This window comes from Mytilus edulis, chromosome 7 (genome assembly GCF_963676685.1).
Source record: "Mytilus edulis chromosome 7, xbMytEdul2.2, whole genome shotgun sequence".
Taxonomy (NCBI): Eukaryota; Metazoa; Mollusca; class Bivalvia; order Mytilida; family Mytilidae; genus Mytilus; species Mytilus edulis.
Window position 1 is genome coordinate 26,010,617 of NC_092350.1, and position 26,008 is coordinate 26,036,624.

General features: G+C 32.6%; 1 protein-coding gene across 1 annotated transcript in view; it reads left to right on the forward strand.

The window, feature by feature from the left end:
• The first annotated feature begins 5,861 nt into the window (after positions 1 to 5,861).
• LOC139481126 (uncharacterized) overlaps positions 5,862 to 26,008 on the forward strand; it is a 37,517-nt gene continuing 17,370 nt past the window's right edge. Inside the window, exon 1 of the mRNA XM_071264235.1 lies at positions 5,862 to 6,227. Coding sequence (XP_071120336.1) covers positions 6,176 to 6,227 — 52 coding nt within the window. The 5' untranslated portion in view covers positions 5,862 to 6,175. The remainder of the gene's footprint in view (positions 6,228 to 26,008) is intronic.

Here is a 26,008-nt window from a genome sequence, read left to right on the forward strand (position 1 = left end):
CTTCTGCTTATAAAATGTTATTGTGTTTATACCTTTTCGGTTTGCCAGACAATGTTTTTTTCTTGCTGATCAGGGGAATAAGTCCACCAGCGCCGATACCAACCCAGTGCCTATAAATGAAAATAGCACGTTGTGGGAATTTTGTGCGTCCGATGTGCTTTTTTTCCACTTAAAATCTTTGAGTTGGGAAATGCAACCATTATTCCATACAAGTGGAAGGTTTAACTAGCTCTAAAACCAGGTTCAACAGACCATTGTCTTCTGAAAGTGTATGAAACGATATTACAGTTATTTATAACTTGTTCCGTTGATTGATAGCGTTTGATTTTGTCAGTTTTTATGACTTCCTTATTTTAAATTAGCCTTTGAAGACGGTATTTTTGTTACACTTTTATACAGTTTGACTATTCGTACTTTCAGTGACCTTCGCCTGCTTGAACAACTTTTAAACACATAGCACAAGCTTATGTTAAGAATATTTGTCATCGGTCGTGATAATTTTATACTATATTGTAAACATCTTGGTAGATACTCGGTTGTTAAAATCGGATTCGAATGTTCAAATTTCTTTAAAATTGATGATGATAGGTATTTTGTCAATAATGTTTTGATTTTTTTATCATTGTATTTTCTGTTATGTTATTTCCACTCCAATATAGAAGTAAAGGTATACCTGCTGGGATGTTGACTAGAAATAAGCATATAAACCTTTTTGGTAATATATGTCATAACGTTTCTATATGTTCATATAGTCCAAACTGTCAAATGTTTAGGATTGGACGTTGCTGATGAAACTAGATCCGGAAAAGCACTTCTAACGATTATATAGTGTTATTTTCATTTTACATCTGTATTCTCATTGAATACATTTAGTCAGATCGATTGAGTAAATCAAACATCAAGATTTAAATACCTAACGGTAATTTGCAATTGTTAAGCGACCAATAAAGTACATTAATAAAGTTATCAAAATTTCAAAATACAATTCAATTGACATTCGTTCAAGTGAAATATTTATTTTTCAATTAGAACAAACATTATCAAAAATCCAATATTGGACTAGTTAACAAAAGTTAATATGTGTATCATTTACTATCATGTACATTTAGTCATGAAAACTTACCGGCAGTTTATTTCAACCTTGAAAAAGCCGGGGCTAGACATTTCAAAAGTAAGAAATGCAATTGCTCTCAAATTTAAATTCTATTAAATCTTTAAAATAAAAGCACCATTTATGTTATAGGGTAATTGCACTGATAAAAAGAATATATTGGTCTGAAACACGAACGTTATTTGCAAATACTGTCCCGAGCAGTTCAATATGATATTTTCCCACCGAATATTAGTTTTAAAAATTGTTCATCATATAGTACCAAATATGTCTGATAATTGCTGATGCTTGAAGCAAAGACCACCAATATCCATACCCGTCATTTTACTTGTTAGCCGTAGATTTTGGCTGAGTGATAGATGTTTGCACGGACTGACGCCAACATGTTTTTTGGCCATTTTGCCATGCTACTTGCGTGGAAATACTGTTTTGTTTGGAATTTTTCTATTCCGTTCAAAACTTAAAGGAGAATTACTAAATGAAGAGGCAATAGTTTAAATCGCGAGGAAGCTCTACTTTAAGGTTTATTTATAAAGAAAGACCAGTTAAAATATCGAAATACTTGATAAATTTATATCATACAGTGTGATATGGTCCAGATGTTCAAAATTGTTTGTTGTGAGGTCGGTGTTATGACAAATGTAACTGGCAACGGACGGTTCTGTCTTTTTGAGGAGTGTTAGTCTTCAACGTGACAAAATATCAGCATGGATAAACTCTGTTTTCTAAATATCAGAGATGAACATACAGATGTTGAAAAATTGCATTTATTCAGCGACATTCCGACATCTTGAAACGACTAAAAAGCAGTAATGTATCATAGAGAAATCATGGAAGTAACAAAGAAGAAGACTACATGGGATCATGGCCAAGGCAAATTCATATCCTTTCCTCTGTAATGAAAATTGAAATAATTAGAAAATGACCAATTCGAAACTACCATTTTACATAATATTTTTTGTAAATCTATATTCTAAGAAATAACCTTATCCAAAGGGATAAAAGAGCAAAGGTTAAAGGTTCACAATTTTAATCCTAAAAAAATAAATTTATCAAAAGTAAATGGTATATAGATAATAATTATCATCTATACGTTTGGAGTTGATAATAATAAGTTTGGTGGACAGCATCCCGTATTTGCTTATTTCAAACCAAGTCTGTTTATTACAACTACAGTATTGAAATGTCACTTTACTATAAATTACTAGGTGTATTTCATAAGTTATTAAACAGGTAATACACAAAGCAACTATAAATTATATTTCTCATCAGAGACAGGTGTTAATATAACTGATTATATAAAATTAATGAGGCTTCGTGTAAATATGTTTTAGACAATAAAGAGAGAAGTAATTTGTTACTGATTTTAACGAATCCCGATTGTAAGTATTGTTCTTTAATCAAACCATCTGCTTGCTTTAAGTGATTGCTAAGCAATTAACCAGGGACGCAAACCATAAAGATAAAAACATAAACCGTTTCTAAGTATTTAAAATGTGAGACTTTTCTGATGTATGGAATAGATATATTGGGTGTTTCATAAATATGAACGGAAGAAATGGTTCAATACGAAAAATAAACGTGTAAAGAATGAATGATTTCATCATTTTTGCTCTTTTTTAAATTAAGTCGGCCTTTTATTTCTGATTTGTTTTCATATTGATTCAAACACTTTTTAAGCTTTTATACAGTTATTTCTCTTGGTTTAATATTGAAACCTCAATTTTACCCCAGCATAAACGCATTACTTTACATATATATCATTAACCATACCAGTATCGATATTGTCCAAAAACGTTCATTACAACAGATGCAGTGATATTACTACAAAAAAATAAATACAAAGAATGAATAGGTTGTAAGATGTTCATATAGCCGCGCAAACAATTTCATAGGCACATATGCGCTTCAACCGTCAGTCTGTTTGTCTGTCCGTCTATTCGCATGCTTGGGAAGCCTACCTTAAGGGCAAGACGGGTATTGACATTTTTCACAGTTGACTTACACTACATTAAGAATAAAAATCTTTGTACAAAATGTTAAGATGGAGATAATCCAAAGCATCTACTTCAAAAAGAGAGACAGAAGATACCGAAGGGTCTTTCAAATTCTTAAGTCGAAAATAAAATGAAAACGCCATGCCAAACAACGAAAGAGACAAGAGACAAACAAAAGTATATTAATACACAACTTAGAAAACTAAAGCATTAACAACAAGAACCCAAACAGAAACCGGAAGTGATCTCAATATACTTATGATAGTGTTGAGCAGGGTGAAGGTGTCTAGTGATATCTTTTTGTGAGTTCACTCACAGTTCTAGTGATTACATGTATCATTATCGATATTATCCGAATAGTCCCATATCTCACAAAGACGCCAGCCGATGATCTGATATTCCAAAAGCAAAACATGATTCAATGTGAAAGCAGTACGGATACGGATCCACGATTTGAAGTTTAGGGAGGAGGCGATCTTGTGTATTAGGAATCAGGTGACATGAATTTGACCACCTTCAGTAGTTTAAATGATGCTTATACATCAAAATGGATATGATTCATCCTCGCATCTCAGGATTAACACGGCGGATTGTACTGATAAAGCAGAAACTATTGACCCTACCAGATAACTCAGGTCTTTAGTCCCTGAATTTTGTGCGTTTCTTGTTGTCTGATCGTTAGTTTCTTGTGTTGCGTTTGTAGAAAGAGATTGGTCTATTCTTCGTTGTCTGTCTGAGTATTTCTTCGACTAATGATGTTTCTATAGTCCCCATTGGCATCTTTTCCCCGATAATAAGATGATAACGTCCATTTGAAAACGACATGACGCATTACCATATTATCATTTAAGTCGAATGTTATACTAAAATATTTCAGCAAACCTGTGTCCAGTGCAAGATGTATGTACACGATTTCAATAAATTGATTTAAATTATGATAACGATTCATTACTTCAACATGATATCGAAATTAGGTCCTATTTTGAAAGCACTGCATTTGATATATAATCGTATCTGGACGCCGAATGTCCATCCATAATACTAGTAAGTAACTGATTTTCGCCTGAATCGTCATTTAGGAAAGACTAATTGGTCCCACAAAGGGAGATATCGACAAAGTCGGTTCCAGTGATAACGACAAAGCTTGTCCCTGAGTAATGCAAACACCTCTGAAAGAGTTTTCTATTAGAAAATATAAAAGAAACCATTGGTTCCAAACGGGAGATTTGGGAAAAGATATTTTGACAGCTTTTGAAGAAATTTAAAATATCCTGGATGTAGAGATACGCAGCCACAGTGGGTGGATTTATTCAATGCAAAATCACGACCTCGGGATACCACATGCATATTACTTGTTATTTGAAATGAGAAGATGGATGCATGTGGGGGTATTGAAGGTGCTTGTTCCGAGAAAAGGCTGTGCGTGGCACTCAATCGCTTGTTGACTGCTGTACCCTTATTTTTGACATGTTTACCTATTATGTCTGTTGGATTTGTTCGCGAATCGTTGTCAATATAATGGAATTTGATGCGACTGTCATACAAGTGAGAGGTTTGGCTAGCTTTAAAACCATTTTCTACATAAAAAATACCTGTACCAAGTCTAGAAAATGGCAGTTGTTATCATTTCGTTTGATGTGAATGAGCTTTTGATTTTGATTTTGCCATTTGGAAAAGGGATTTTCCTATTTGGGTTTCTTCGGAGTTCAGTATTTTTATGATTTTACTTTTTATTTTTCCAATTGACATTTAATTTTTTTTTAACATACACTGAGCTTCGATTTTTTTTTATAGTTCTTTCTTCATGTAAATATGTGTCATTGATTGGAATGATCTGGTTTATTTACCTAAAGGCTTACATAGTCCTCTTCAATCTATTGGTTATGAACAGGGTTTCTAACAATTAGTCACAATTTCGTTACTGGATATTTATACTGTTCAAGGGTAATTGTGTGTATCCGAAAATTTAAATATGATGTTTGTTTTTTGTTTGTTTGTTTTGTTTTGTCATCTGTATTGTATTTTTTATGAATTAAAAGAAAGGCGGGAATACGCAAATCATCTATCGTTTTTGTTCTTTATCTTGTTCTAACATATTTATTTTAAAAGTAAATGATCTTTGTACAAATCTTTATTTTTTCCCTCTTTGTAGCCACCCTTTCATTGCTACTTGTCACATGTATTTACAATGTACATATTAGCCCTTAAGTTAATTAAAGATATCATAACGCATTTTTATTCATAAAAACATATAATATTTGCGTTATAAAAGTTGTAATTTTATCAATCGATTTTGACAATAAAACCTGAAATTAGGAATTACCCGGGTTGTCGATAAAGAAATGTGTAATTAGAGTATGCTAATCATTTTTCTTCATGGCCAATCTACTCATATGGATTGTAATTTCTTTCTTCAACATTAAACGTATAAGGATATTTCCAGAAAGCTGCTTCTTTTTCGCCATTTCTCAAATAAACGATATTTAAAAACAAAAATAGTATGAATAAATGTTTAATGATTTTGATCTCTAATACAAACAAAACGAAGCTAGGATTATCCGTATCATTGGACATTACTCAATAATCAGTGTGGAAAAAATAGGAAAAGCATTGTGAATGAAGCTTATTGGATAAAACGTTAAAAACCAGACAATGTGCTAACGGTTTTCCATCAACAAACTTTGAAAAATTTGTAATATATCATTATGTATATCTTGTGAAGCGAAAGCTAATTACAACAACAATTTCCGCCTATCTTAAGAAGCGATTCCGGTCTGAATGGGGAAAGTATTGTACTTTGTGTACCATTAGATTTTTAATACAGTGTAGATCTGCATATGAATTTAGGACGACCGATGAATGTTTAAATCATTTCAAAAGTTCGTTATGTTCTGAGTCTCTCGACCGTGTCCGTACAACAAATATATACTGTATGTAAACCGAGTTATCTGTAAAAGATATTAAAACCTATTAAAATTCCAGGTGTGTTACAAGGAGGCAATTTCGGACTAACATGTACTCGGACATGGTGCATTAAAAACTTCTTGCAACCAAGGGACATTTTGCTATGGGATTTAATAATTTACTTTACAACTATCATACCTTAGTCGTAATTACAGGTGAGTTGAATTTCCAATTTTAACTTTGCATCGATTTTTTATAGAGAATGTTTATTTTTTACGGTTGCATTGTATTTTCTCTATGACATGATTGAAACATAAAATATTCATGAGAAAATCACCATTAATATTTCCGTGTTTATTTAGAGAATAATTTCTGTGTTTTATCCAAAATATTGCTATATTTTCTAAAAAGAAAGGGAAAATGAAACAAGAAACGCAGGTGTATTGTTAATATCATATTTACTCAGAACATCAATCAAATATTGATTTAAATCTTGTTCTTTGGTGGGTAAATAAACGGAGTAATAGAAGAGTAAGAAATATGATATCATATCTGATGTAAAGGTTGTATAATACACTTTTTAAAGATTTCTTTCGTGCTACCTGTATTTGCATAATAACAGTAATTGAAGTGTAAATTTCTTAACAATATGATTTGAAAATCTTTTGGTTTGGAAATGGGCTTATCTCATTTATAGGTTTGTAAAACATTTTCCTAAGATGATGAAATATATAACCGTAATTTTGTTTTAAAGTCGATTATAATTCAATCATTATATACGTGAAACTAAACTATGAGGAAGAAATAAATATCTATTATAACTTGATCGTTGACAACTTTTATTGAAACACATAATACAATCGATTGATGTACATGTACACACGAATCTTTATTGCATTAAAGCATTGCTACCCCCCCCCCCCCCCCCCCCCCCCCACACACATACAAAAAAGACAAAATTGACCAAAATCACTTTACTCACACCCTGATTTTCCTATTAAGCAATTAAACTTTAATTGTTTTTAATGGATGTTCGATAACAGATTGTTCTGGGTTTTATATAACTACTGTAAAAAAAAATAGAAACCCTTTTCCTAACTTTTATATCTTCGGTCCGATAAAAACACATCACCTCCTATCGTTGGTTATGTAAAAGCACAGGCGAGTTCAAAACGCAATCTTCTCTTATACCTATATAGCTAACAGTCTAGAGTTTCCAATGTTTCCTTTTTGAAATGCAGTTATACATGATTGTAAACCAAATGGCACACGTGAAAAAACAATCTCAAAACTCGGTTTCTTATTCGTATTTCTTGAAATTCTAATCCTTAGTCCCTCTTTTTTTTCCAGTGGTAATAAATTTTATGTATATCTTGGTCAAAATCTCTTACAAAACATACAAAATGTAAATCTTGTTTTGTTATTCATATATTGATAGATTTAACCTAGAGCCATGAACTAAACTATAAATTGTATTTAATTGGATAAGAAAAGATATTTGGTGTTCCTGATACAATCTTTGGAAATATTTGGCAATTCTAAAATATCAAACCAACACTTTTATTGTAGTTGTGTTTCTTTATAATTACTGGATGCTCTTCAAGTATGCTATCCTCCTTCCAAAGACTGTACAGGGGATACAGCAGTGCATCGTCCTGTCCACTAGCATTTAACTATTTTCGTTGTATTGGGAGGAAACCCTAATCAAAGAGCAATTGGGTTCTGATATAAAGTGTATCAGCACAATAGGGAGGTTCGAAGGGGTCAGTTAAAATTATCAGGAGAAAGGAAATCAGTGCCAAATAACAATACGTAAATCAACACATTGTGAGCTAAAGACATCTTCGCAAGCCAAAGGGTACGCTCCAGTCCCTTTTTCTCCTCATAACCCTTGGCTTACGAAGATGGAGAGAAGGGGACTGGATCGTAAACTTTGGCTAGTGGAGATAAAGCTAAAGAATAAGCATCACGAAGCCTGCTTGTAACCGTTGTTTATTAGAATGCTCCGGAATTGTAGGCTGTTCCTGTTCAGTATATATTGAATACTCATCGTGTTAATCGTATTAAAATAAGTTATGTTACATGTGTTAGTGAGATGCCGTATGTGATGACTGAGGATTGATTAATGTCTCTTAATTGACTGGCCTTTATTTATCTCTTATCTGACCTTTACCAAATATATGACTTATATATATTCTTGACGAAGTTGTTGAAATTGCTTTACACAGCACAGTTGGCACATCACTAAAACAAGCACATACTCTGTTCAATCATTATAATGCAGTTGCACATGTCTTATAGTAATACAAATTGCCTCTAATATTCATTTAGATATATTTAGACGCTGTATATGTGCCTAAATTTGTAACTTCTCAAAATTTGGTATTAATACTAAAAAAAGATGATGAATTGACTTATAAATTTATAAATTTACGATAAAAGGTGCAATTTAATGTTCTTCAGAAGATCAGTCATACTTTTTGAACTGTATAAATAGCAGCATATTTAAAAACCTTTTCATACCAATTACACATATAAAACGAAACGCCTATTTGAAGTGCTTTAATTTGCCTGAAGTGACATCTGAATACATGTACATGTATACAAATGAAATATTCTAATGTAAAATATTTCGTACATGGGAAGATATAGAGATAAATGAAACTGTTCCCGTAGGTGTTTATTTATTACGTCATAGAGTTACATCAACTTTTCATAATTTTTCATACTTTTATCTTCGCGTAGTTTTTTAGTACCAAATTTGGTAGAAAAAAAATTAAGATTTGAATTAATTCTTTAAGGACATTGACTTTTGCTCTTTTAGCATCAATGTATTAATAAAACAAGTAATTGTGTATTGCGTACAGGCCCCTGAACGTTGAGGTTCAGTGATTCTGAAAAAATAACGTAATTTGTTTAAAATAAATCTATACGAAATGTGCCTTACCTAACAGTCCAATCATATAAAAGTTAAATTTTAGCATTTTTTCAAATGAAAGGAACAAAGCTGTGTGGGGTATATACTTATACTTGTACAAACACACAAGAACAGTGTACTTATACATGCACAAACATACAAGTACAAGGTGTTACAAAGACCCGTAGCTCTACGTACAAAACATATAACTTTTTAAAAAAATCACTGGGCTGATAAATAGTATTAGACTTATAGATATAATTGTTTTGATTCTGAACATGAATATTGGTTCATTTTAAATGTAGGTGAGCTAATATTCAGCTTTGCACAAACAATTACACGGATTTATATGTAACGTGTAGTCTTGTTACTAAACTTATTGACAAACAAGATTAAATTTGCATAATCGTTATTTTTAAAAGGATATAAACAACAATTATTTTATGCGGATGTAAAGTAAAGTGGGATTTGAAGCGAATTTCCCGACGGAATAATTGACGAACGGTCAAGTGGTTTAGACAATTTTTTATAATGAATTATTATTGAACATCAGTTTAATATTTTGATGTAAGACGACTTAAATATTTAAAGGAAGGTTTGCAACCGTTGCATCTGCTTTACTATCTGTGATTCACAACCGTAACCTAACGTACCCAACTGACGTGCAATACTTGTCGCTTCTTTAACAGTTATATTACGAAAACAGATATATGTAAATAGCGTATTTTTTTTTATTGCGTATTGACATTGAAATCAGGGACACATTTGCTTGCCTAAAATGGGTATTGAAAGGGTCTGTGAAACGTATTTATAAGGAGAACACAACATGTACGCTTTCCACGTGATTTTTCTATCTCAACTCGGTTAGATTTGTGACTACTATGCGAAAAGCGCAATATACAATTTATAATTTATAGTGTCATTTAAAAAAGCTTTAATGAGTTTTGCACCACATGAAAAGTAAATTTAATGAATTTTATTTTTAAGGTAAGCATCAACAAAAGACGATTCTTGCAAAGCATGTTTAATTCAATGACGCAACACAAAACACTCTTCGTTTCTGATACAATTTCCCACAGTTTCCCACGAACTATTCTCTCGCATAAAATTCAATCGACCGCCAGCGAGAAGAATTTTCATTTACAGGTGCATAGGATTTTTTCAAAAACCTATACGATTAAGCTACCTTTTCCCTATTAAATCACCGTAACTTTTTATGTTGTATTCAGGAATAACCATATTCAGAATAACGAATACAGTTGTTAATTCAGAATTAACTAATGCTTATGCGGTTTTATCACACACTCGAGTTTATTGAGAAAAAAGTAATTATGGACACAATAACGGACCAAACATGAATCTATATGAGCCTTAGTCAATTGCAATAACATAATATAAATGCAAATAAAGGGGAAATATCAAAAGTTTGTCGTAAATAAAATGAAAATGTGCGAACCTGACAACATTACGTTCGCTTACATTAAAGACTAGGCGAAACGAATTGAAAATTATTCGAGAGACGTCATATCGTTTATATTGGTGAAAAGTCACGAAATATCTGTCCGATCTCTATACAGGTGAGGTTAAATTATATACATTTATAACTGATTAAGATCTAATGAACATGGACAGTATGAAATAGACATATCTGGAGGAAATAAACATCTCTTTATCGAACTTGTCACCTTATGTTAGCAAATGGACCACATTGTTCTATTTGTTTGGCCGTCTCATTTTAGCCGTAATTGACTTCCGACTACAATGTTTTCATTTTCCACGCAACTTTAAGTGCCTGTGGTAACACCTCTACTTTGAGATTTCATAACTTTTAAAACAAGTATCAAGTATTCCAATTAAAGATTTTATCAAAGATTTCTTCCATATGGAATGCTTAATTTCAAATTTGGTTGCAACTCTAATCAAACATACAGGAAAGGGTTAATAAATCAACTTTTGTCGTGAAGCATTAAACTCGGAAAGTAGTAAAAAATCAGGTTGGAACACTCTTTGTGCAGACGCTTCTCTTTTTTCAATCTTTTTAAAAGTATTTAGAATTCTTTCGTGCATTTTTCCGTATAAGTCATAACTGAAAAAAAAATGCAAACAAAATATTATTTTTATAAGAAATGCGATGAATTCGAAACGGCTTTCTTCAACACAAAACTGAAATGAAATGAATTAGTGAAAGGAGGGTTATATTTCATTCTCGTTTATATATATTTTTAAGTGTATTTCATTATGAAATTTTCTATTATGATAATTACCGCCTTTGTACTACCTGCAAGATTTACGTTTCATCATTATATCATTTGAATATGGAAGATGAATTATTCTTACAAAATCATTAAGCGTAAAGAAATATTACCGTTCAGTATGTTAACCTTTCTAGCTGAAAGGAAAATAGAAATGGTCTTAGTACTTTCATTGCGAGATATCTTTACATCAAAAATATACAGAAAGACATGTTCTTGTCAAATGCTTCTTTATACTAATTTATCAAGTTGATGTACTATATTGTACCGGTAATACATGTATCAAATCATTTGTATGCAAATCAGAAAATTTGGAATTGTAATAAGATTAAGTTTTACACATCAGCTATAAAAGATCACCAGTGCATTATTTCATTGACCAACAGTTAAAACTTATCACACAATAAAATAAGTTCTGGAATCGGTCTTTCTGATCATCATTTTTTTTTCGTTCTTTAAGAAAAAAAAATGTTTTCGTGAATATATTTGAATTCCTTGAGTTTATCACTTATTTATAACATATCAGCGATTTTCCGTTTCTTCATAGAATAGGTTATGATGCACTGTCGTAGCAACACCATTGAATTTCAAAACTTCACAATTATACATGAAACACAATAAAAATTAAAACGTAATATGTAATTTCTTTAGGCTATACAGTCTGATCATGTTCCGCCGGTGGCAAGCGACACATTTATCGACGGTAATCTTGACAAATTCGATAATCTGTATGATAACAAGAAAAGAAATCAAATTAAACACAATACAAGTACAAACTTTACATTTGCATTATTTTAGATTTTAAAATGTATTTTGTTCTGTTTGATTGAAAAACTTTGAAACAATTGTAAGAAAAATTGTTACTTAGATCTGGGAACAGTATATCTAACATATATATATGTTCCTGCTTAGATGTGAAGCATTTGACGTATGTCGTATAAATAGTGTAAATGGAATCTTGATATATACCAAAATGGTGTAATTTTGTATTTATATAAAACAAACATTAGTTTGTCTATTTTCTTTCTGGTATATTTCAGGTCTTTTCAAGTCTTGCATGAAATCTGGAAAAAAACGATTTCTTCCTTTTAAAGAATATTACACGCTGCCAGATTCCTTATCTGTTCAACAGCAATAAAACTTGATGTAATAACATTAATTTAAGATAAAATCCAGTTACTCCATAAATTATGCATTCCAAAATCTTTCAGTAGATTCCAACAAACAAAATGTTCCTAGTAATTACGTTATAAGGAATAATCGAAGATGTTCATAACACCTTTAAGGGTTAATGTCGGACAATCGGGTCTACACGCCGCAATAGATACGAAACTAATGATACGAAGACATCGCGTTATGATTTGTCTCGGACTTCAGTAGCCCAATTTGTGAGAATTAGATAAATTAGATTAGCATCTTCAACAGATTTATTCCGACTTAAAATATTTGTTAACGTGATGGACCGTGCTTTATCGATTCTAAGTTGGAAGAAATCAGATAATTCATGGTCGGGATACCCAATCATTATTTTGTAACAAAGTTTCACTTTGGAATTTTTCATTCGGAATGAGAAGCAAAGACAATTGCCGTTTTAATAGTTTCATGTATTTTTCTGTCAATCAAAGCCTTACCATTTAACAGGAAATGCCGTTTAATTTCCTTTCGCTGTAGTTAACTCCTCAATAATACTCAAATGGGTTAAAGTGAAATCGATGGTTTAAAAACAAAGCATCATGTCGACTTAGAATCGGAAAATGAGTTTTGAGAAGTTTGCATTCAGTTTTTATTTCTTGAGATATTGGTTTTTCATGTTGGTATTTCTGTCCTTTCAAATAAAAAGTGAGACATAAAACTTCACGCAAACAACAAATTAAATAGAAATCTAAATGCAAATGATTCATTGTGTGCCTTATATATTATAGCCTTGGTAACGATTTCTTTATTTTAAAAATGACTTGTATACACGATATGAAGAAGAATTGTATGTTAAACGATTTACCAAAGGAAACCAACTTTCAATTTTAAAAACTTCCTTTTCAATATTGCAAAACGTGGTTACAACATTGCGAGACACGAAATAGGTTAATCTTTTATTACTTTGGTAATTTGAACAAATCGACGACGAAACAAGAATATGAACGATTAAACAATCCTATAGATCAATTTTCAAAGTTTTAAAAGTTCAGAATTAAACCTCATTTAAACATTTAAAATCATTTCAAAGTAGAATTATCATCACATTGGGAGATAAGTTGTAGTTTATGATTTAAACTCCTAATTATGAAGATATTAAAATCATTTGATACATCTAAATTAAATCGTCTTTAAAAATCTTCGTGTAGAAGTTAAAGATTACTAGTTTCGTATTACTCTCTACAATATATACCTATTTATATTGTGAAAGAGTTGGTATCTGATTTGATTCAATTACTTCAATTAAAAGATAAATATGAGTAACATAAATAAAATATTTGTAAGAAGACTGTATTCATACAAATATAAGCTAACCCTTCCCATTGTTTCATGCCACAACCGTTTCACGATTTTCAGTACAATTTTACCCCTATATATGGAACATTTGTTTTTAGTTGAACCCCACTGAGGTAATTGATGATACCAGGTTTACAAATATTTCAAAAAATAAACATGCAATTATCAGGACGTTGGTTTTTCCTTTTTCATTGTTTAATATTTGTCATGTCGGGACCTTTTTATACCTGACAATACCTATATTTGCTGACATCCAATCAATTGGACTTTGGCGGATAGTTGTCTCTTTTGGCAATCATAACATCTTATTATTTTAAGAATAGTATTATTAAACAGATTAAGTTCGGGAGAAGTAATTGTGAAAAATATACAGGTTGAGAGAAGTCAAAGTTTCTTATATGCAGCTAGGCGAAGGAAATTCTATCTCAAAACTGGTATTCTTTATTTGATTTAACACCATAGATGAAAATTTCATCAGTATCCTCTAAGGTACATGTATTTTTTTTAACAATTTTGGGGATTCAGTCATGCGTCGATGGTGTTGAGAGTGTTTGAATGCAGTCATCTGCGGCTTTTTGGTAGGGTTGTTGTCTTTGACACATTCCATTCTCAATGTTATAGCTATAAATCAGTTACTAATGATAGTTTGTCTATAAGTTCATAACTTTCTGTTGCCGCTAAAATTAATGTAAGTGTTGTCACTATAAAGGATTAAGATTGTCTCGATCGTTGTACATGTAGCATACTTTCCACAAAGGCTGCAGTTAAAGATTCGATTCTTGACTTGACAAAACAAAAATTTAAGATGGCATTGGTAACTTCTCTCGTTGTTTATAGCAGTTATAGTTCGACTCAAAGCCAGCATAAAATATGTTGCATATTTTGCTGCGAATTGAGCACGCACATTGATAAACGGTTTTTTTATCTTCGGTTTTTGTTCGATAGCTTTCACATAGACAATTAGAAAACATCCCTTTTTAATTAATCAAATCCTAGACTAGCGTTGGTGTTGTATACTAGTTTACAAGATTAAGAAACATTATGGCAGTGATAATGTAAATATTCAAGATGCACAAACTTAAATTGTTTAATTTGACATTTCATATTGAAATGTTCGTGCTTGCAATACAACGAAAAGAATTTTCAAGTCATCTGGTACGTGCCCTTCTCTATCTTTATGCCTGTTTTAATTTCTTGTCAATGTTTTGAGAGATGTTTAATAGGAAGTAGTAATGAAGCCATTGTAGCACCATACCATGTCGCCTTTTGGACTCGTTAGTGATTTTTATCAGAGCTTGTCTCTTTTAGATTACGTTCAACTTGAGATTGACAGCTTCCTTATAATATTACAGAGACAAAATTAAAATTGAAAAGGTAGTCAATAATCAGACCTAACGGTTTTCTCCATTTACTTTCTTCTAAATGAACATAAAAGAATAGAGATACAAGTATTGTAATTACAACGATATTAATATTACATGCTGAGAAAATCATTCCCTTGGGTGGAAAATCCATATTTCTCTAATTTCACGGGTTGAAAGAGGATAACGATAGTTATTAAACTTAAAAGTGTAACATTCTATTACAATTAATTTTTAAAAACCAATAAACTTTTGTATGGTGATTAACAGAATTTTAATGTTATAGTAGATTGGAAATGTTAAATTGTACAATGAGCTGTCTTTGGATAGGACTGAACTGTTGTGTAATTGTGTGATGTATTATAAATGTTTTTGATTAAATGAATTCCCATCTAGCACATAAAACATGATAAAACGAGTAGAGTGTTTAAATTCGATATGTACAGTACCCGATGCTTTTTGTGTCACCTTTAGTCAACTCGTGCATACGAAAGATCAAATCATTTTGTAGGTAATTTTTGGAAAACTATTTATCAAATTTGCTCTGTGAAAACACGAACGTTCGTTTCTGTAGTCGATATCTTGATTTTCTATTGTAAAGTGGTTATTTGACGTGTTTTCATTCAAGCCAGCAGTTACTTTGCTTTACTGTTTTAGTGTTTTGACTTGCCACATTGTTAAAAGACAACAGAACATTGAAATTTCTTTGTTCAATAGAAAAAACAATTTTATTCATATTTTTTCGTTCTTTATTATTTATTTTATTATCATTCTTGACTATTAAATTGGACTTTCCAACGTGACAGATAATATGCGGTAAATTTCCCATTTACAAATTGAAATATATGGTTAGTGAACCTTGGCGCGTACATCCCTTGTAAGAAGATTGTACCGTGCTCCATGGGCTAATACCACGCGATAACAATTTCAAAGCTCATTAGAAATTTCGAAAATGTTTTAGGGAGCTTCCGACGGATTCTTTCATTGTTTCTCCAAATGACACTTTCTACCTTCATTTCACCATTTTCTCTAACTATCCAGTTAACAACTTGATTTTCTTAATGGACTTTCTTTGAAAATGATTCGTGAAGAATCAATTCTAACTATTTATCGGATTATGAATTCAATTGAAAGTCTAAGAAAATAAGTGGATAACAGCTATAAGTGAATTTATTTCCAATACAATTTTATTGATCATATTTTCTAATTACACATCGTGGCATGAAAAATCTTATTATTCTTCACTTTTATGATAAATTCCTCTGATATCATTCATAAGGCACAATTTTCTCCAGTTCTAATGTGCATCACGGGTCCCGAAGTTCATTTCATCTCTGAAATCGACGTTCTTGCAATTGACATGATTTAGTCAGTTGATCATTTTCCGGATCATTACAATAGTATGGTAGAATGTAAGATTATTGTTCAGGCAGAAACTGATCATTTGATGTAGCGAACTTTTTGACTTTACGAATCATTATTAAAGTACAATGCACGTCCATGTAGGTTTTGTTTCTTGTAAAATGAAGATTTATTGCGAAAATATTTTTAACCATGATAATTGATTTTATGATTTTAGATTCTTTTTTTCCTCAAAGGGCTATAAACATGAAATTGGTGGAAAACCCATAACTTCGGCAGTGTATTCATTATTGAAATAATTTAACAATGTTAAATCTCATTTGCTGTGTGTCAGTAGATGTGGGTAACGTTTGTGGACCAACTCACTGTTGGTCTTTGTCGGCACTGTCGTACAAGTGAGAGGTTTAGCGCTATAAAACCAGGTTCAATCCACCATTTTCTACATTTGAAAATGCCTGTTTATTCGTTTTTGATGTGTTTTGTCGTTTGATTTTTCCATGTGATTAGGGACTTTCCGATTAAATTTTCCTCGGAGTTCAGTATTTTTGTGATTTTACCTTTTGTAGACAAAACGCGCGTTTGGCTTGCACATTTGTAAGTCTAGTATATTTGATGAGTATTTTAACGACACAATTTAACCTAAGTAAAATTATTGTCTTACTAGTTCTTCTATACAGCAGATTCTGACTGTTCTACCCTAGGACATATTCTGAGAGTTTAAAATAAGTCGTTGAGAAATTATTTCGACAGTTCTAAAATGAGGTAAGAACTGATTTCAACTGTGTCCTAAATTATGTTCATGATTGTTAATACATTACAATCCATCACCAGATTTGAATTATCATCACAACAGAAGCCAAGAGTGGAGCTCCAACTTCTACCTATCTGAAGCGTATGTCCGAGTTCTACCCTGTTGGCACAATGTTATGTTGCTCAGTACTTTGTTTTCGGTGTATATTTGAACGGACAGGCACATACATACAGAATGTGGCGGGGTTAAACATGTTAGCGGGATCCCAATCCTCCCCTAACCTGGGACAGTGGTATAACAGTACAACATAAGAACGAACTATAAAAATCAGTTGAAAAAGGCTCAACTCATCAGATAGATAAAAATACAAGTGGACGTGGACGGGTACTTGTACATCCCAACAACAAAAAGACACTAGTTACAGGTCTGAGAGTACTCGCAGTTAAATGACAGCTAGTTCAAAGCCTCTAATGTATGATTTATCTTAATATTCAGATCGATATACTTTAAGTTAGTATACTGTCATTTTCTATGTAGTGTCTTGTGTACTATTGTTTGTCTTTTTGTTTTTTGGTCATGGCGTTGTCAGTTTCTTATCGATCTATGAGTTTGACTGTCCCTCTGGTATCTTTCGCCCCTTTCATGGAAATGAATAGAAAAACGGAACATTCATTTAAAATATTTTCTAAGATGGACTCAAATTCGATAAAGGATATATATATATATATAACAATTATAATTGTGTGTAACAGCTTGTTCGGTATATCTTATCGGAAGTTCTTTAAACCCTACTCAAGGGAGTTTATCCGACTTACGATAAAAAGGCACTTAAGCTGAACAAGGCTTTTACGAAGAGGCTGAAATCTGATATTTAAGTATCGTGTAAAACATCAAACAGGATAGAAGGGGGATTTAAGCGATTGGTCAGACAGCTAACATATCGACGAAATGTCATATTTATTTATTTCGAATTAATATAGACAGCTATAATGACCTGCACAAGCGTTTCTTTAGGAACAATTTGATTTCACTTGCAATTTTAAGCAGATTATTATATAAAACGATACGGATATCTGTTTCTCAAATAAAAACAATAATTGTACTTTCTTTATTTTTTACCATTTCAAAAATGGTTTTGGTTATACAGACATCACAGTTTTTTACACTAGCAAAGTCTTTCTCTTACACATGCAAAGTTTTAATTTTTAATTGTAGTTTGGTTCAGAAACTAGCAAAAGGTACCCGGGTGCGTAAGAAACAAATAATATCTTTCCAAAAAAGATTGTCTGACTTTATAAACATCATGAAACTCATATTGGCTATAAAAGATAACTTTGGAATTATAAAACGTTTTGTGAACAACGTTCTCTCAGTTTTTGCAGTGGTGGATATATAGTTTATATTTTCTGCTAGTGTATAAAATCGGATGGTAATGTTTAGTAAACTTCTTGACGAGTTTGGATCCAAATACACTCCTATATCTGATATTTACAAAATAGTTGACCTCGTTAATCTAACAACGGGATGATTATGATGACTGTTTTAAAATGTCCAGTTGCAAATGAAATCATAGTTCAGGACGGAAACATGTTCATGAAATTTGAATATATATATCTGCCCTGTTTTGTAATAGATTGACACAATGAGCCGGAGTTTTAACAAGCTAATTACAATGGTAAAAGTCTACAGAAAGACATTTATCATAATATTATTCTTTCTTCAGGGACTATTTTTGGTCTTTTTACCGGAGAAAAAGCAAAAACCAATTTGTAAGTCTTAGGTTTTATCCAGTCGGGAATTGAAACAATATAACCGTACAGCAACGCAATGGACGCCTTGTAAAATTGAAACAGATTTCGTAAAAATGAAGTCTTATTTTTGTTATGAATGGCATTTTTGGTCATTCTACATGCTATTACCATTGCGTTTTAAAGCTAATCCTATTGCAATGATAAGTTTTTCAGAAAAGCTGTTACAGTATCATTGCAATAAACAAGCGTTGATCATTACTTAGCAACTACCAACGCAATGGACACTGACATCAATTCAACGGAAATCGACAATAAATTCCGAAAATAAATATCAGTTCCTGTTTTGATATATCTACTTTGACGAGCAGCAAATTGAAGATACATGTACCAATAATGCAATCAAGTCAGGTTCATGCTTTGGCATACCTGTGTGGGCAACGTCTTGACTACAGTCTTTTCCCTTGAACAGGCACATATAGCATGTGGCGGGGTTAACTATTACCTAGTTTCAATATGACAAAGACATAATGACCAACCAAGATTACCAACAGCCACTAAAAGCTTGGAAATCCCGTTTCATATAATAGACCATGACCTCTAAGACGAGTTGGCATTGGAAAGGCTTTAGTTATGTGTTCTCTTTGTTCACAAGTATGCATGCATGTATGTCTTTGTGATCAAAAGCTGGATTTTATTAAAGAAGAGTTGTTTCGGTCTTGTATCATAACCTGTCGATTTTTGACATTTTTTTTTCAATGTTACTTGGTTAGCTCTGATAGAAATATATTGACGTTATTCTGTTTCGGCTAGATTCTCCAATACTTCACATTTGGTTATTGTAATTATAGAAGTTTTTATAACGCTGATCAATGTAAACATTGTAACTCTCGAAAGCAAGCACTTGTTACAGACATTGTCAGTTCTGTTACCAGAAATACTATACTTATGTCATAGTATTATTGAATTAATGCATACATATTGTAACCGTTTATTGGAGCTTTTAAACCATAACTGTTTCCGCATTGTATCCAAACACAATCCAGAAATCGCAACCATTTAACCTTGCCTTATTGGATTTTCCTTCTTTTATTTGTAAAATAAAAGCAAACAGTTGAAACGTCAGGAAAAAACGCGGTACATGTCTATTTACAACGGAATAACATAACTAAAACGGAGATAATTATAGACGATTGGAATTATGCGGTAAAAGCCAATTCACCATCTATTCTCAACGAGCAGAAGGCAATCAAAGTAAATCGCGTGCAGACGAGATGACAAGCCGCGTGTTATTTTGTCCAATCAATAGTCGATCCATCATTTGCTTCAACCATTTCATAGAATTAAGTTGTTAAGTTTCCGGGAGCGTGAAAACTTTTGCACAAATGTCCGATGTTTTGTATCGGGGTGAATTAATTGAAGATCATACGGATGATGTTCTGAGTGCCTACATGAAAGGGGTCAGCTTGTTGCTGAACTTTGTTCCAGCTTTTTGTAAGTACAGTAATTTCAACATCAAATAAGTTTATATAATAGCAACATTAACTACGAAATTAATTTAGTTTTGTTTTATTAGATATGATATTTTTTGTTTGTTTTGTGTGGGTTTTTTTTTATTTGCTTTCCGCCCGTTTATGAGATAAGAAATCAACTTTTACCTTTTGCCGTTTTCAATTATTTTGTATTCAAGCTACCGATTGAATTAGATAATGCCATACTTTTAATTTAATTTATTAAAATAAACTCATATTTCCTCTGAATTTTGGATTGAATAGATATAATGTAACATTCGATAAAAGCAAGTAGTTTCTAAATAAAAAAAAATTATCTACGAGTTATTACATAATGAACGATCGGGTGCAATGTTGGGTACAATATGTCTCGACAAGAAAAATAATGTCTCGACAAGAAAAATAAAAACCGAAAACTTAATGCCTTTCAACAGTAACTCGTTTAAATTTATTTACTGCAAGTGTTAGAGTTTTTATTAAAATCATAGAGACATGTACGAATTGTTATGAAATAATCGTAAATATCAAGTTATAGAAAACGACAAATATAATATTAGTATTTATCATACAAGTTGGAGGTTTAGCTAGCTGTAAAACCAGGTTGAATCCACTATTTTCTTCTGAAAATCCCTTTACCAAGTCAGGAATAAGGCAGTTGTTTGTTTCACTTGTTCCATAGCTTGAAAGCGTTCGATCTTGTCACCTTTTATGTCCTTCCCCCTTCTGAATTTGTCCTAGAATTTTTATTTTTTTTAATTCTTTACCACAGAAAAAACCCTTTAATTGCGATTATCTATTTCTCATAACTGAAACACAGGTGTTTTTTCTACGCTAAACTCACTTTTGGTAAATGAAATTAAAAAAATGAATTCAAAGTTGCTTGCTTAATATACCTAACAGACATTCAATTGGAAGTCGTACATGTTTGATTGATCAATAGCGGTATTTTAAAAGTCCTACAATACTTTGACAGTATCTGCATGACACGAATCGACTTGGCTCGAAACTTCAATTTGCAAGATTTTGGCAAAATATTTTTTACTATCATAGAAATGTACAAGGAAGACATTTTAAACCAAAACTAAAATTCTTTTTGAAGTATGCAAAGTTGTTGAAAAATATTGTATAATATTATTTAAAAGACTCTTTAATATCCATATTTTAGTAGACGTTAGATTTACCTCAGTAAGATGTTAACTGTCAAGGAGGGTGTTCGCTTAGTACGGTCCTTTGACACATGCACTTGCATGTTTTTAGACTGAATTTTCAAAATAGGGGACAACGGTTGGGGCATTCGAATGACATTTAAGTATGTTGACGTAAGAACTGTTAAAGTATTTACGGAACTGAGAATTCCTTTTTTTAAAAAGAAACAATAGAATTGAGTATTGAAATGGAGAGTGTGCCTAAGAGACAACAACCCGACCAAAGAGAAACACGGCCAAAGTCCTTCAACGGGTTTTCAACGCAGCGAGAAAATCCCGCGCCCGGGGGCGGTCAGATGGCCCCTAAACCAAAACGTGTACTACAGTTCAGTATAAATGGATGTCACACTAAATTCTAAGACCTATAAATGAACTAAAGACTTTTTACTAGTAAGACTTTCACTGATATTCATTTAATGTCAAGACTTTGGAATTGGGGTTCAAGTGTTTTTAAATAATATTAGTAATTTTATATATATAAAAAAAAAACAAACAGGATTTTTTAAACAGAAATTTGGGTATTCTTGTAGGCTCATCTTGAATTACGGTCACGTACAGGTAATGTGTTTTATAATTTACTTGGCATACATTAAAATGCACAAAACTTGCGAAAGTTCATTAAAATTCAATATATTAAGTTGAATGGGCACCTAATTTAAACTTGAATATAAAACGTATGAATACAAGATCAACACGATAACGCTTTCATCAAAAAGATTAACAAATAAATAAAATTATGATTAATATTTTCAGATGATTAACTCCCAATGTCTGTAAAGCTGCATGAAGGTCTTTTTATTTACTTACATATACAAAATATAAACATGATTCATTTTAAATTGGCGGAACTGTGATCCTTAGCTGTAGTTGTCCTTTATGGTCCATTGGTGAAATATGTACTGAAATTAAGTCCAACAATATAAGTCTAGTGCAAATTTGTGTCCTTGTCTTCCCGTGCTCCTATGATATTGAGGTTGCTCGGCAATCTTGGCCATAACGAATAAAGCTTTCGTTATTCCCATGATACGTTTTCTTTTAGGCTTCGTCTAAAGCCCTGGTCACAACGCACCCACGACATATCTATGCAGCTCTACGACATGATATTTTGTCAAATCGCGGGTCATCTGTGATCGTCATACGACAGTCGCACGATTTTGAGCATCGTGGCGCTGTCATGAATCGTGGTACGAAAATTGGACATGCACCTTTTTTGCTCTACGATTTTTTGTCGTGTCACTGTCTTGTGGCTGTCGTGAGAGTGTCTTACCACAGTCGTGGGACTGTTGTGCGATAAACACATTGACGTGGGTACAACCATCAACCATTTTACTAAAAAATAATCGTACGACTGTTGCTCGACGGTCGTAAGACAATAACACGACTGTCGCAAGACACTCGTGATACAGTCGCACAATTGTCTTACAAATACCAAATTTCGTACGATGCTCGCACAACACTGATTGTCTGTCGTACAACAGTGGTACGTTCATCGTGCAACATTAGAAGAATACAATTCGACGGGAATAAATGTTTGAAAAAAACATACAGTCTGTCGTTTAAAGAGGATGGTTATTCAACCAGAACGATTACGCTTGGCCCTGCTAAATAGGCACCTTGCTGGAATCCAAGTAGAGCAAAGTATGGTTCTGTTAGCGTTGATTCGAGCCCGTGAACAGCATAGGAACAGCGAAACGCCCGACGTTGGTGGGTTAGGCCATGAATCGAACTGCGACTGATGTTTGGACAGTATGGTACACTGATGCAAGAGTTGAAGCGGGAATTCGAATCTGCCCGTGAATTCGTTGGATTCATGCGGATGTAGCCTGGTATGTTTCAAGAGCTTTTCCTGAGAGTCGCCCCTCGCATCACTAACCCAATACATCGGACCTTCTTTAGTTAGTAGTTCGGAGTCAAACGTGCGAGTGTCTCACGACTGTTGTGCGACAGTCGTACGACAGTGGCACGCCAGTAGCACGCACATCCCATGACATAAAAAGCTGAAAAATGGCCCAAAACAACTCACGATTGTTGTACGACTGTCGCTCGACCGACTTGCGACAAGCCCAAGACAGTACAATTACAATGTATTTTTTTCTGTCGTGTACCCATCGGGGAATCATCGTGGACATGTCGTAGCTGATGTGACTGATCGAAATATTTTTTTGACATTTTGCACCACAGTGCCACGACAACTGTTCAATAGATCTTCCACGACCAAAAATCGTACGATCTGTTGTGGCCGGGGCTTAAGGGTGTAACAGATTACACGATGATGATGGCATTTTTTTATGTAATATTTTGCAACTCTTATACTACTGGTTTAAATAAAACTGTTATGATAAAATTATAAGAAAACACCCTTGTAGTTGTAAACCACACGAACTGAAGAAACATCCATCCTTTAGTTTACCCTTAATATCCTCATTTTAATGAAAGCACATAACATAATATAAACAGTACAACATCTAGTCCGAGATTACTCTGACGTCCAACGGCTGTTTTGCCAGACAAGCTTGGACCGTGGGACAAGGCCCCAGCTTGTCTGACAAAACAGCCGTTGGACGTCAGAGTAATCTCGGACTATACAAAATCCAAACGATATATCAAAACTTAAAGCTACATTCTGAAGGTCTCTGATTTAAACTTTAATCAAGAGCGGAAAATTTGCTGCTTTTTATAGATTCCGTACCTTCCATCTATATTGGAAAAATAAGTATGTCACCGCTTTCTTTGAGTTTTTATTTTACAAGGCGACAGCAAATGAAATGATGAACGAATGCTGATGACATTGGAGTATTTTTCCATTATTCATCTTTAATAATTGAAAACTGAATTTCAAAATCTTTGTAAAAATGTATAATGGAATCATTTTTTATTTAATTATCAAAATTGATGTATAAAATCTTTCAGTATTTATTAAAGACAGGAGAATATGTCATGTTCAAACAGGGAAGAAAATGAAATGATCACAAAAAGCTTTGTTTTTAAAAACAATATAAATTTCACTCTTGAAGATGAAAGGAAATTCATATTGATTATAACATGTTATTAACAAAAGCATCACTCTGCAAACGACTATCATTTAGTAGCTGTTCATAAATCAAAACATCTCTATTACTACTTAGCAAACAATGGGCGTGTACACGTCATGGAGTCCGATATTTACGCCTGACATTTGACCAAGGCCCATAATTCGTTGTAATGAATATGCCATGGTAACGGATTCAATCTTCTCTTTGTTTATTTCACTCTCTGATGAATAGGAAACATGAACAGCATTTTTGAAGTAAGAACGACAATCAAATTAATTCTAAGATTTGATATATATAAAACACAACGTGTTGGGACTGCCGCAAAATTGTACTGTTTTCCAACTAAATTACATTATGTGTGCACGCTAATCTATCATTTTCACAAACAATGTTATCGTATTTTTTCTTCTTATTTTGTCGAAAGTTCGTCACTAATATAACATGTATAATTTAACATTTTTTTTCTCGGAGTGCGAAGATAACGGTATCAATGAATGCAAACTGACATTACACGCAACCTCGCAGTATCCGAGGGCACTATTGATAATATATATCAGTGATATGTCATATTGTTCATTGAGAGCATTCTAAAATGCATCCGATCATCAAGTTGTCTGTATCTCTCCGTCGAAGATACAAATTATGTCTTTAAGGCGAAGGGAGAGAAAGAACCTATTTGCTTTTTAGAAGAATGTGTTCTTATATTGTATAAAATTGAGAATGGAAATATGGAAATGGGGAATGTGTCAAAGCGACAACAACCCGACCATAGAGCAGACAACAGACGAAGGCATTTAATGTAGCGATAAACTCCTGCACCCGGAGGCGTCCATCAGCTGGCCCCTAAACAAATATGCATACTATTTCAGTGATAATGGAAGTCATACTAAACTCCGAATTATACACAAGAAACTAAACATTGTAATTGTTCGCTATATTTGGAACTTATAAAGTTTTTAATACGTTTTATGTTTTAAAATCATTTAGATTATCTATTTAATAGAAATTCTTTACGATTTGAATTTGGGACTAAAATCGAAACCCATATCCACCTTGTACAGAAAGACCAGCCTCTGGCCTGTTCTTTGGACTGTATATTATCTAGGTCTAATACAAAAATGAAAAGATGAGGTATGATTGCCAATGAGACAAGTTCTCAGACAACTATCCAGCAAATACCAAAATGACTTAAGATTTTAGCAACCTGACATAACAAAATGTTAAACAATTCAGACGAGAAAAAAAAATCCAACGTCCTGATTTATATCTATACAATTTTAACAATATGCGAAAGTAGGTATAAATCATTATTCCTTTTTGCATTCAGATATCAAAGTTGTTACACTTTCAATCATTTTGCGGAAGTT